The sequence below is a fragment of the Ranitomeya variabilis genome, chromosome 1 (genome assembly GCF_051348905.1).
Source record: "Ranitomeya variabilis isolate aRanVar5 chromosome 1, aRanVar5.hap1, whole genome shotgun sequence".
Taxonomy (NCBI): Eukaryota; Metazoa; Chordata; class Amphibia; order Anura; family Dendrobatidae; genus Ranitomeya; species Ranitomeya variabilis.
The window spans coordinates 652,662,480-652,677,323 of NC_135232.1; the positions used below are offsets into that span (position 1 = coordinate 652,662,480).

General features: G+C 42.9%; 1 protein-coding gene across 1 annotated transcript in view; it reads right to left on the bottom strand.

The window, feature by feature from the left end:
• CAPN3 (calpain 3) overlaps window positions 1–14,844 on the bottom strand; it is a 180,532-nt gene that overhangs the window by 105,172 nt on the left and 60,516 nt on the right. The window contains exons 3-4 of the mRNA XM_077262543.1: window positions 12,516–12,634; window positions 8,685–8,818 (exon numbers count right to left, since the gene is read on the bottom strand). Coding sequence (XP_077118658.1) covers window positions 8,685–8,818; window positions 12,516–12,634 — 253 coding nt within the window. The remainder of the gene's footprint in view (window positions 1–8,684; window positions 8,819–12,515; window positions 12,635–14,844) is intronic.

Consider the following 14,844-nt stretch of genomic DNA (forward strand, 5'->3'; position numbering starts at 1 on the left):
TTAGTCCAAACACAGATAGATAAGCTTATAAGGCAGTTCAAATAATATCTTAGCTCAACCAGGGAGGCCTGGTTAATAGTCTCAGGTTTTTGCAGAGCAGTAAACGCTTACATGTCCAGCAAATGCAGATGGAAGTAAATACGAGCAGCAGATGAAGGAGGATTACTGGAACTGGTGTATGCAGCAGGAACTCAGAGCAGAGTAGCAGGATCACCACAGAGGTTCACAGGAGCAGGTATATAGCCAGGGAGTCATCAGAGGCCAGGAGCTAGATGCAAGGCAGAATACTCTAGCACAGACTGAAGGCTGGGGTGGAGTTTTATAGCAGGAAGACACAGTGCACATGAGACCAAAGACGCCATCTTGGAAAAGGGCAGTAATGCACAAAAGGTAAAAAATGTTCAGAGTCCTAACACATCTCTTATGACAGGTGGATCCTGCATTATCTACTGTATATAGAGATGTTATCAAACATTGTACAGGAGGAGGAGGTGAGCTGTAACATCATCTCTTATGACTAGTGGATCTTGCATTATCTACTGTATCTAGAGGTGTTATCAAACACTGTATAGGAGGAGGAGGTGAGCGGTGACATCATCCCTTATGATAGGTGGATCCTGCATTATCTACTGTATCTAGAGGTGTTATCAAACATTGTACAGGAGGAGGAGTTGAGCTGTGACATGACCTATTGTGAATGGTGGATCCTGTGTTATCTACCGTATATACAGTGGGGCAAAAAAGTATTTAGTCAGTCAGCAATAGTGCAAGTTCCACCACTTAAAAAGATGAGAGGCGTCTGTAATTTACATCATAGGTAGACCTCAACTATGGGAGACAAACTGAGAAAAAAAAATCCAGAAAATCACATTGTCTGTTTTTTTATCATTTTATTTGCATATTATGGTGGAAAATAAGTATTTGGTCAGAAACAAAATTTCATCTCAATACTTTGTAATATATCCTTTGTTGGCAATGACAGAGGTCAAACATTTTCTGTAAGTCTTCACAAGGTTGCCACACACTGTTGTTGGTATGTTGGCCCCTTCCTCCATGCAGTGTCATGGTTCCCAATGGCAAGGGAACGTCAGAGAACATAAATAACAGACTAGCTCTTGGGTGATGGAATCTCGAGCTGACCGTGAGCTAAACCTACCACACAACTAATAGTGGCCGGGGGGCGTACCTACGTTTTATCCCTAGATGCCTCGCGCCAGCCGGAGGACTAACTAACCCTAATAGAGGAAAAAACAGACCTGGCTTACCTCTAGGGAAATTCCCCCAAAAAGGAGACAGAAGCCCCCCACATATATTGACGGTGAGTTCAGAGGAAAAGACATACGCAGTATGAAGGTAGGTTCAGCAAAGCGAGGTCCGCTTACTAGATAGTAGGAAGATACAAAAGGGAACTTCACGGTCAGCTGAAAACCCTTTTAAAATACCATCCTGAAATTACTTTAAGACTCATGTGTCAACTCATGACACCGGAGTGGTAATTTCAGCCCACAAGAGCTTCCAGCTACAGAAAAATAACATAACTGTGAACTGGAACAAAAATGCAAAACAAACTTAGGACAAAGAGTCCAACTTAGCTGATCAGTAGTCTAGGAGCAGGAACATGCAACAGAAAGGCTCTGGTTACATTGATGGCCGGCACTAGAATGACTGAGCAGCAAGGCTAAATGGGATACTCCCATATCCTGATGGAAACAGGTGAACAGAGAAAGAGAAGCACACAAGTCCAGTACCACCAGTGACCACCGGGGGAGCCCAAAAACCAAATTCACAACAGTACCCCCCCCTCAAGGAGGGGGCACCGAACCCTCACAAGAACCACCAGGGCGATCAGGATGAGCCCTATGAAAGGCACGGACCAAATCAGAGGCATGAACATCAGAGGCTGTCACCCAAGAATTATCCTCCTTACTGTAGCCCTTCCACTTGACCAGATACTGAAGTTTCCGTCTGGAAACACGGGAGTCCAAGATCTTCTCCACAACGTACTCCAATTCACCCTCAACCAACACCGGAGCGGGAGGCTCAACGGAAGGCACAACCGGTACCTCATACCTGCGCAATAATGACCGATGGAAGACATTATGGATAGAAAAAGATGCTGGGAGGTCCAATCGAAAGGACACGGGGTTAAGAATCTCCAAAATCTTATACGGGCCGATGAACCGAGGCTTAAACTTAGGAGAAGAAACCCTCATAGGGACAAAACGAGAAGACAACCACACCAAGTCCCCAACACGAAGACGAGGACCAACACGACGACGGCGGTTAGCAAAATGCTGAGTCTTCTCCTGGGACAACTCCAAATTGTCCACCATCTGTCCCCAAATCCGATGCAACCTATCCACCACAGTATCCACTCCAGGACAATCCGAAGACTCCACCTGACCAGAAGAAAAACGAGGATGAAACCCCGAATTGCAAAAGAAAGGAGAAACCAAAGTGGCAGAACTAGCCCGATTATTGAGGGCAAACTCCGCCAACGGCAAAAAGGCAACCCAGTCATCCTGATCCGCAGACACAAAACACCTCAAATAAGTCTCCAAGGTCTGATTAGTTCGCTCAGTCTGGCCATTAGTCTGAGGATGGAACACAGACGAAAAAGACAAATCAATGCCCATCCTAGCACAGAACGCCCGCCAAAATCTAGACACGAACTGGGTCCCCCTGTCAGAAACGATATTCTCCGGAATACCATGCAAGCGAACCACATTTTGAAAAAACAGAGGAACCAACTCGGATGAGGAAGGCAACTTAGGCAAGGGCACCAAATGAACCATCTTTGAAAAACGGTCACACACCACCCAGATGACAGACATTTTCTGAGAAACAGGGAGATCAGAAATAAAATCCATAGAGATGTGAGTCCAAGGCCTCTTCGGAATAGGCAAGGATAACAACAATCCGCTAGCCCGAGAACAACAAGGTTTGGCCCGAGCACAAACATCACAAGACTGCACAAAAACTCGTACATCTCGAGACAGGGAAGGCCACCAGAAGGACCTAGCCACCAAATCCCTGGTACCAAAGATTCCAGGATGACCTGCCAACGCAGAAGAATGAACCTCCGAGATGACTCTACTGGCCCAATCATCAGGAACAGTCTACCAGGCGGGCAACGATCAGGTCTATCCGCCTGAAACTCCTGCAAAGCCCGTTGCAGGTCTGGGGAAACAGCAGATAATATCACCCCATCCTTAAGGATACCTGTAGGTTCAGAATCACCAGGGGAATCAGGCTCAAAACTCCTAGAAAGGGCATCCGCCTTCACATTTTTAGAACCTGGTAAGTATGAGACCACAAAATTAAACCGAGAGAAAAACAACGACCAGCGCGCCTGTCTAGGATTCAGGCGCCTGGCAGACTCAAGATAAATCAAATTCTTGTGATCGGTCAATACCACCACCTGATGTCTAGCCCCCTCAAGCCAATGACGCCACTCCTCAAAAGCCCACTTCATAGCCAAAAGCTCCCGATTACCAATATCATAATTTCGCTCGGCGGGCGAAAATTTTCGAGAAAAGAACGCACAAGGTCTCATCACGGAGCAGTCGGAACTTTTCTGCGACAAAACCGCCCCAGCTCCGATCTCGGAAGCATCGACCTCAACCTGAAAAGGAAGAGTAACATCAGGCTGACGCAACACAGGGGCGGAAGAAAAGCGGCGCTTAAGCTCCCGAAAGGCCTCCACAGCAGCAGGGGACCAATCAGCAACATCAGCACCCTTTTTGGTCAAATCAGTCAAAGGTTTAGCAACATCAGAAAAACCAGTTATAAATCGACGATAAAAATTAGCAAAGCCCAAAAATTTCTGAAGGCTCTTAAGAGAAGAAGGCTGCGTCCAATCACAAACAGCCCGAACCTTGACAGGATCCATCTCAATGGAAGAGGGGGAAAAAATGTACCCCAAAAGAGAAATCTTTTGAACCCCAAAAATACACTTAGAACCCTTCACACACAAGGAATTAGCCCGCAAAACCTGAAAAACCCTCCTGACCTGTTGGACATGAGAGTCCCAGTCATCCGAAAAAATCAAAATATCATCCAGATACACAATCATAAATTTATCCAAATATTCACGGAAAATGTCATGCATAAAGGACTGAAAGACTGAAGGGGCATTTGAAAGACCAAAAGGCATTACTAAATACTCAAAATGGCCCTCGGGCGTATTAAATGCGGTTTTCCACTCATCCCCCTGCTTAATTCGCACCAAATTATACGCCCCACGGAGATCAATCTTAGAGAACCACTTAGCCCCCTTTATTTGAGCAAACAAATCAGTCAGCAGTGGCAGAGGACACTGATATTTGACTGTAATTTTATTCAAGAGTCGATAATCAATACACGGCCTCAAAGAGCCATCTTTTTTAGATACAAAGAAAAAACCGGCTCCTAAGGGAGATGAAGAAGGACGAATATGTCCCTTTTCCAGGGACTCCTTAATATATTCTCGCATAGCAGCATGTTCAGGTACAGATAGATTAAATAAACGACCCTTTGGAAATTTACTGCCCGGAATCAGATCTATGGTACAATCGCAATCTCTGTGAGGAGGTAGTGAACCAAGCTTAGGCTCCTCAAAAACATCACGATAATCAGATAAAAATTCCGGAATCTCAGAGGGAATAGATGACGAAATGGAAACCAAAGGTACGTCCCCATGAGCCCCCTGACATCCCCAGCTTAACACAGACATTGCTTTCCAGTCAAGGACTGGGTTATGAGATTGTAACCATGGCAATCCGAGCACCAAAACATCATGTAGATTGTACAACACAAGGAAGCGAATCATCTCCTGATGGTCTGGATTCATACGCATAGTCACTTGTGTCCAGTATTGTGGTTTATTACTAGCCAATGGTGTAGAGTCAATACCCTTCAGAGGTATAGGAACTTCCAGAGGCTCTAGATCAAACCCACAGCGCCTGGCAAAGGACCAATCCATAAGACTCAAAGCGGCGCCAGAGTCGACATAGGCATCCGCAGTAATTGACGATAATGAACAAATCAAGGTCACAGACAGAATAAACTTAGACTGTAAAGTGCCAATTGAAATAGACTTATCAACCTTTTTTGTATGTTTAGAGCATGCTGATATAACATGAGTTGAATCACCACAATAGAAGCACAACCCATTTTTTCGCCTAAAATTCTGCCGTTCGCTTCTGGACAGAATTCTATCACATTGCATATTCTCTGGCGCCTTCTCAGAAGACACCGCCAAATGGTGCACAGGTTTGCGCTCCCGCAAACGCCGATCAATCTGAATAGCCATTGTCATGGACTCATTCAGACCTGTAGGTGCAGGGAACCCCACCATAACATCTTTAATGGCATCGGAGAGACCCTCTCTGAAATTCGCCGCCAGGGCGCACTCATTCCACTGAGTAAGCACAGACCATTTACGAAATTTTTGGCAGTATATTTCAGCTTCATCTTGCCCTTGAGATAGGGCCATCAAGGCTTTTTCAGCCTGAATCTCTAAATTAGGTTCCTCATAAAGCAACCCCAAAGCCAGAAAAAACGCATCCACATTGAGCAACGCAGGGTCCCCTGGTGCCAATGCAAATGCCCAATCTTGAGGGTCACCCCGCAGCAAGGAAATTACAATCCTAACCTGCTGTGCGGGATCTCCAGCAGAGCGAGATCTCAGGGAAAGAAACAATTTACAATTATATTTGAAATTCAGGAAACGAGATCTATCCCCGGAGAAAAACTCTGGTATAGGAATTCTAGGTTCAGATATAGGAGCATGAATAACAAAATCCTGTAAATTTTGAACCTTCGTAGCAAGATCATTCAAACCTGTAGCCAAACTCTGAGGATCCATTTTAATCAGGTGAGATCAGAGCCATTCAAGGATTAGAAGGAGAGAGAGAGACAAAGGCTGCAATTAGAGCAGAAATGCAACTGAGTCAACTATAGAGCAAGCTCAGAGGAAAAAAAAAAAAAATAAAAAAAAATCTGCAGACTTCTTTTTCTCTCCTTTCTTCTGCCAACGGTTTTAACACTGGGCCGGCCATACTGTCATGGTTCCCAATGGCAAGGGAACGTCAGAGAACATAAATAACAGACTAGCTCTTGGGTGATGGAATCTCGAGCTGACCGTGAGCTAAACCTACCACACAACTAATAGTGGCCGGGGGGCGTACCTACGTTTTATCCCTAGATGCCTCGCGCCAGCCAGAGGACTAACTAACCCTAATAGAGGAAAAAACAGACCTGGCTTACCTCTAGGGAAATTCCCCCAAAAAGGAGACAGAAGCCCCCCACATATATTGACGGTGAGTTCAGAGGAAAAGACATACGCAGTATGAAGGTAGGTTCAGCAAAGCGAGGTCCGCTTACTAGATAGTAGGAAGATACAAAAGGGAACTTCACGGTCAGCTGAAAACCCTTTTAAAATACCATCCTGAAATTACTTTAAGACTCATGTGTCAACTCATGACACCGGAGTGGTAATTTCAGCCCACAAGAGCTTCCAGCTACAGAAAAATAACATAACTGTGAACTGGAACAAAAATGCAAAACAAACTTAGGACAAAGAGTCCAACTTAGCTGATCAGTAGTCTAGGAGCAGGAACATGCAACAGAAAGGCTCTGGTTACATTGATGGCCGGCACTAGAATGACTGAGCAGCAAGGCTAAATAGGATACTCCCATATCCTGATGGAAACAGGTGAACAGAGAAAGAGAAGCACACAAGTCCAGTACCACCAGTGACCACCGGGGGAGCCCAAAAACCAAATTCACAACAATGCAGATCTCCTCTAGAGCAGTGATGTTTTTGGCTTTTCGCTTGGCAACACGGACTTTCAACTCCCTCCAAAGGTTTTCTATAGGGTTGAGATCTGGAGACTGGCTAGACCACTCCAGGACCTTGAAATGCTTCTTACGAAGCCACTCCTTCGTTGCCCTGGCGGTGTGCTTTGGATCATTGTCATGTTGAAAGACCCAGCCACGTTTCAACTTCAATGCCCTTGCTGATGGAAGGAGGTTTGCACTCAAAATCTCACGATACATGGCCCCATTCTTTCTTTCATGTACCCGGATCAGTCGTCCTGGCCCCTTTGCAGAGAAACAGCCCCAAAGCATGATGTTTCCACCACCATGCTTTACAGTAGGTATGGTGTTTGATGGATGCAACTCAGTATTCTTTTTCCTCCAAACACGACAAGTTGTGTTTCTACCAAACAGTTCCAGTTTGGTTTCATCAGACCATAGGACATTCTCCCAAAACTCCTCTGGATCATCCAAATGCTCTCTAGCAAACTTCAGACGGGCCCGGACATGTACTGGCTTAAGCAGTGGGACACGTCTGGCACTGCAGGATCTGAGTCCATGGTGGCGTAGTGTGTTACTTATGGTAGGCCTTGTTACATTGGTCCCAGCTCTCTGCAGTTCATTCACTAGGTCCCCCCGCGTGGTTCTGGGATTTTTGCTCACTGTTCTTGTGATCATTCTGACCCCACGGGGTGGGATTTTGCATGGAGCCCCAGATCGAGGGAGATTATCAGTGGTCTTGTATGTCTTCCATTTTCTAATTATTGCTCCCACTGTTGATTTCTTCACTCCAAGCTGGTTGGCTATTGCAGATTCAGTCTTCCCAGCCTGGTGCAGGGCTACAATTTTGTTTCTGGTGTCCTTTGACAGCTCTTTGGTCTTCACCATAGTGGAGTTTGGAGTCAGACTGTTTGAGGGTGTGCACAGGTGTCTTTTTATACTGATAACAAGTTTAAACAGGTGCCATTACTACAGGTAATGAGTGGAGGAAAGAGGAGACTCTTAAAGAAGAAGTTACAGGTCTGTGAGAGCCAGAAATCTTGATTGTTTGTTTCTGACCAAATACTTATTTTCCACCATAATATGCAAATAAAATGATAAAAAAACAGACAATGTGATTTTCTGGATTTTTTTTTCTCAGTTTGTCTCCCATAGTTGAGGTCTACCTATGATGTAAATTACAGACGCCTCTCATCTTTTTAAGTGGTGGAACTTGCACTATTGCTGACTGACTAAATACTTTTTTGCCCCACTGTAGAGGTGTTATCAATCTTTGTAATCCTATCTGTGATAAAAATAAATAAAGATAGCTGCTTTAGGCAGGGTTCAGACCATGTATGTGTTAATACTGGGTGCTTTTAACTGAATCCCCCAAAACTGAATTCAGTCATTTGACTTGTGGCATCGCTACTACCAACAGGTGGCACTATAGACTTTAGTCCTCTTTTTTTCAGAAGAGGCAATTTGCACAATATCCAGTCATTAACCTTAACCAAGAAAAACAGATTCCAAACAATGCTACTTTGGATACTGAAAGGGAATTTAGATTGTCATCGCTGTCCCCGATGGGGCTCACAATGTATGTAAAGCGCTGTGGATTATGATAGGGCTATATCAGCAAAGCATAATAAATAAATTGTTTTTGGAAACAAACAAAGAATCAATGTAACTATTCAATTATGAAAGTTTCACGTGATATGAAATCTAATATACACGGAGGCATGAATGAGGCTGCAGTAATGAGTAACACTAGTAGTCAACCTCAAGCATGAAATTCTCTGCCGGACATTCATTTTTATGGACACCACTTGTGTGTTTTTATATTTAGCTGCTTATGTAAAAGAACTCATGTTGGAAAGCAGTTAGAATGGACAGGTGATTACTTTGCATAAGCTTTTTCCAGTAGTGCACTCCAGAATTCATTGCGCTGAGAAGATTTGGTGAAGACTAACTGATTGTTAAATGTCGGCAAGCAGTCATCGATTACAACGTCAACCCAATCTCCATAACGCCAAAACTGGAAAACAAAACATCAAGAAGTGTGTAATATACAGTACAAAATAGTACTCTAACCTTCCTTAAAATTGGATCCCCTTCTGTCACATAGAACCACACTCCTAATCACCAGCCAATATATTTATTAAAACACATTCACACAACCAAGTCCATTTTTGCATCTGCAAAAAAAAAAGATGGCTTTTGTGTGCCATCAATTTTTAACCAAAACTCAGGTTTTTACACACAGATCTGTAAAAATCCAACACTCCCCTCCAAAAAAATAAAAACAGGAATGAGAATAGTTCACTTAATTAATATGGACTTACGGAAAATTCTGTTGTGTGAATGTAATTATGATTGACTGTTAGGCTGCCGTCACACTAGCAGTATTTGGTCAGTATTTTCCATCAGTATTTGTAAGCCAAAACCAGGAGTGGGTGATAAATACAGAAGTGGTGCATATGTTTCTATTATACTTTTCCTCTATTTGTTCCACTCCGGGTTTTGGCTTACAAATACTGATGTAAAATACTGACCAAATACTGCTAGTGTGACGGCAGCCTTATGTATATATAGTGTCATACGGTTTTACATGTAACGCGAATGATGATGTGCGTCTTATAAAATGTGTTATGGTAATGTACAGCATGTAAGTAATGTAAACTGCTACTGTATAATGTGAGTAGTGCATAGAACAGGTAAAAACAGGATTAGATTATGGATAAGATAAGTACTGTTTATATAGTAAGGCCCCTTTCACACATCAGTTTTTTGCCATTAGTCACAATCCGTTGGCTCGACGGATCTGTCGAAGATTATGAAAAGCTGAATGCGACGGATCCATTTTTTCGATGCATCCGACTAGCGGATCCGGCAAAAAAACGGATCCGTCCCATCAGTTTTTTCATCCGTTTCTTCCATTTTACAATGGATCTATTTTTAAAAATGCCCATGGGAGGCTCCCAAACGTTATTGGCTACTGAAAACCTATATATACAGTGTTTCTACAGCACATCTTTGACAGGTTGTAGAGCAAGTGGCAAAAATGGAAGGTGTGATTGCGAACATTGTGAAGATCTACGTGGATTTTACTTTTGAGGCAAATCGTTTTGGAAGCGATCGTTCTTGAAAAGGAGCGAGAAAGACAGCGCATCATGCGTCTGAGCCGATGACGTTTTTGGATCCACCCAATCACTGCACTGGGAATGACACGTGGGGTGTATTCTACGTTATATATGAAGTTGAGAGGAAACCCCGAGAAGTTGTTTAACTATGTTCAGATGAAAGCAGAAAACTTTGGGGGCTGGCTAATTGGATCCTAAATAAATTGGAGCATGCTCAGTTAAAAAAAACGTAATCCGTCGTCGGATTCCATCATTTCACGGATCCGGCGCCCATAGGCTTCCATTCGAGCAAAAGATGGACAGCGATGGATCCATCGCTGTCCGATTTTTCGACGTACACAAAAAACATTACTTTGTCCGTCGTCTCCGGCCACCGGACAAACAATTATTGACGGATCCGGCGAACGACGGATGAAACGTGAGGCCATCCATTGCTAATACAAGTCTATGAGAAAAAAACGAATCAGACGCCGGATTCGTTTTTTTCAAAAATCGACGTATTGTGACTGATAGCAAAAAAATTACATGTGAAAGGGGCTTCAGTGGTTTAGTAGAGGTACAGGCCATAGGATAAGAACAATAGGTTTAGTCTATAGGATACAACATAGTTGATTATAGATAGAACTAGCCCAGTGGGTAGGGACTAGTGTTAATAAAAAGTTGGCTCATCTTGATAGTAAGGGAGTTAGAGATGTGCAGTGACATGTCCAATTTCAAGTCCAGTGGGCTGCTAGGGTCAGCATGTATCTACCATTCGAAGCAGTGGGATGCCATACTTGAATCCGAGAGTACTCTCTTGTCGAGCCCGGAGCCCAAGGTCCGACATAGTGGCTGCCAGGCACATCATGTCCTTTTGGCATACAAGGGAAGGTGGACAGGCACCCACCAAAATGGAAGGTAATGGATCCCACACTTCCGAACTGCAAGTGAGATCCCTGGGGCTAACTAAGCCAGTGGGCGAAGCGATGCCCAAGGAAGAACGAGTGGTAGGGCTGAAGATGTGTTGTGTTAAGAAAGTAAGACATACGAAGTGCTGTGCCCCATCCCACGTGTTACCACTTGATGAACTTGAACTGATCAGTAAATGTTTGCCTGGTGTAATGAACTTGGTGGCTCCTGAATTTTGTGGTGAGACTCCTGAGGATGAAAGCCTGGAGGTAGCGGAGACCTGCAGCTTACTAGTGAGTGTGATGCATCCCACACCCTTCAGCATCTTGGGACACCATGTGAAAAGTGCCAGGGCGTAACCGGACAGCAGCTTGCTCATGACTACCACTTTCTCGCACTTTACACGAATATAGAAGGGATATAAGAATATGTCTACTTTAGGAGCTGTATACACTAAACCATAAGACATTAATCAAGAATATCCATTAAGTAAATTTAAAGTGCTATTTGTGTTTTCCACACATCGCATTTGTATCAATGATATTCTATGGCATAGTTTACATCAAGAATCCAAAAATATGCCCCAACACTAACACATAGTAGGGGACATATAGCAATAACCACTATTATCAGTGTGTTTGTTTAAAAAATAACAATTTATTGAAAATATATTTAAAAAACACATGTATATAAAATTCACAAAATTCAACAAGGTGCCTTTTCGTGTGAGGGAAGCAGTGTCAGTCACTGCAGATATAATATCAACAACAAGTGTGCAAATAGTTTTAGCTGGATAGTGTCCAATCATAAACAGCAGGTTTATCCACCATTAAAGTATATGGATTAAATTGCCACACTACCTGGTCTAATTTTAGGCAAGATGCCAAAAGAACAAAAGGTGCAAGTGCCTATGTTAAATGAATAATAAAGACCATAACATAATGTAGTGCAGGTAAAAGTTTGTAGAGGGCAGATTTACCTATAGCAGTAAGTGTTCAGGTTTGGAATCCAGCTTATTAATGCAGAGCTGATGGTGTTTCCCTCCACGCCAACGCACGTTTCGTGTATTCTTCTTCAGGGAGTGTGTACAAGGAAGGGGAAGTGACGATCCTTTTATGCCGCCGTCAGCCAATCAGAGTGTTGGTGTGTTAATTATATGGGGACCCATATAATTGCTGTATGTCCCCTACTATGTGTTAGTGTTGGGGCATATTTTTGGATTCTTGATGTTTATTCTATACCACAAGCTTATTTTGGACTATATTGGTTGATAATGGCATAGTTTACATGTTTGATTTTTTTTCCTGGAACCGAGGGATGTACACAAAATTACAGAAACTCGTCCGATATTGATTTGAGTGTCAGATGAAACTCTCCAATGTGAATCTATGGGTCAGTGAAAAAAATCAGACAACATGTCATCCATGTGCTGTCCATTTTTCATGGTCTGAAGCCTAAGAAACCAACATTTTTTTCACGAGAGAAAATATATTGAATCTTTGGCCAAAATCTGATGGTAAAAACGAACACACTGACCAAGCTGATGATGCGGATAAAAACCACTGACATGGGAAAGATTTCTAATGCCACATTATGTTAGATACAAAAATCTTTACCTAGTGCATGTACTAAAAAGCAGCTTCCTATGATATAAGGTACAATAACATTGTTATTTAAACATACACAAAATTATTTTCTTTTCACCTGAAAATGGAAAATCCCAGCATAATTTTCTATAAAATTCTGTTCCGGAGGTATTACTCGAAAAAGTAATTTTTCATTGAGGGTTAAACAAGCAATAGCAGCTAGAAACCAGCAGTCACCTATTGAACAATAAAGTTTGATAGTTAGAATATAATGCAACTCTAAAATAATTATAAATCAAGTTCACCAGAATTTTTTGTTTTTGTAATAATTTGAGCACTGACAGCAGACGTGTACACAGTAAAAATCGGGGCAGATCTTGCCTCCTCCAAATGCCTTCATTCTAAGGGTATGTACGAATAGAGTATTAGATGTAGTGAAAAATGATGAGCGTCATTGGTCGCCAATTGCAAAAGGAGCTGCCAGCAGCGGATCTTGATGATTTGCATTCAGCATAAAATACATTCCTCAGTCGACCATTAAAAACCTTATTTGTACCAGACGAGACAGTAAGTGTCAGGAATTCTGCGCATTCATACTCGATATTGAATTAGCTGAGCTGTTTTGAAAATGTTGTTTCCATTTTTTTGTATGATTTTCATATCAGTAAAATGTCTATCCATCCTGTTATTTCCAGGATTCCACGACTTTACCTTCTTAGTGTTACAATTTCATTGTTGAGGAGTGTATATGCAGAGTATTTGAAGCGCTTTAATCATTAAAAAATTAAATCTGCACAGAATTTACATCCTAAAAATGGCATAACGTTAAGAGCCAAAAGCAAAGTCTGAGGCTTTCAGTGCTGCAGGAGGCCTGTCACTACATAGATAAAGTTACAGGGAACTTTAGCTATGATACTTTACGTCATTTGCATTCTCCACAACATGACCAGAAAATATCCAAGTTCATCCAGAGCATCTGAGTAGCAGCCTGCCAACCTCCTGCCTCGCAAAATGGCTTAAGTTACAGGATGACACGCTCGGCCATGTGGCAGCACAGAAACTTAGGTTTCATTTTAGCCTGTACCACCAACCAGGCATATGAGCCTGACAGTAAGAACTGTTTGTGGGTCCCATACACAACTCCTAGGATAATTTATGTTGCAGTAGGGGAAAGCCACTAATTAAACAAATGGTTGTTTTCTCAAGTTCTGAAAGAGGTTGTGCACTTTTTAAATAACCATTTTTCAATCCCTGGTGAAATGACAATACTTATACTCACGTCCAGTGCGGTGTCAGGAATAGCTCTCCTGAGGATAATAATGTCACGCAATCCTTGAGGTTAATCAGTGGTGGCTTCTTTTTCCCCACCTTCGGATGAACATGCATTCAAAGGAAGTGAAAGATCAGCAGTTCTCCCTTCCTCCAGAGGTGTTTTTATTTGTCCAATGGAGGGGAGAGTGACACCAGCACTTATTGGCTGCAGGGATTGCATGACATAATGTCACATGATTCTCAGGAGAGCCAGTGTTGAAACTGCAGTAACGGCACTGGCATCGGAGTCAAATATGTTGTAATTTTCCAAGGGGAAAACATAGGGATTGAGAAGGTGTTGTCCGAGTAGTGGACAACCCCTTTAAAGTGTCAAAATTACAAAGTGCATGCAATAGCAAACAATTTTGCAATTTACCTCTTATTAAAAATCTTTTCCAGTCTACAAAATAGGGATACCTAATTTTACAGTGTACAGCTCATTGCCCATGTTACTTGCCAGCCTGCAGCCTCAGCGTGGCCCCTACCTCTGCAGGGGTCCAAATCGGGGTCCAAAAGGCGCTACACTGAACTGTCAATCTTTAGGACTGCCCTACTCTGGCAACTTTTTATTAAAGGGGTTGTGCGGTCTAAAATGATAAGTATACAGTCACTGAATCCTCCAGTGCATGCACTGTGCATTGCAAGGATTCGCCAGTTCCTGAGCTGGGATTGGCGGGTACGTATGCGTTATACATACTCCAGGCCAGTGGTCGAGGCTCTCTCTTTACAAGTGTATGCAGTGGGATCACAATCACTGGATGGGTTCTGGCCAGGAGTATGTATAACTCATGCATACCCTCTGGTCCCGGCTCAGAAATTGGCAAATACTTGCAGCACACAGTGGTGCGTTGGGGGGATTCATAAGTCTGCAGTCATACAGAGTGACTGCAGACTCATCATTTTATACTGGTCAATCCCTTTAACTGTGTAAGGGCTCATTTCCACTTGCAAGGAAAACGGACGAGTGCAATCCGATAAAAAATCGGATTGCACTCGGACCAATATTATTCAATAGGTGTCTTTTCATTTGTGATTTTTTTCTCAGCCGAAATCGGACTGAGAAAAAAATCGCAGCTTGCTGCGTATTGCTGTGATTCTCGGACGAGACTCGCCAATGCAAGTCAATGGGTGCGAGA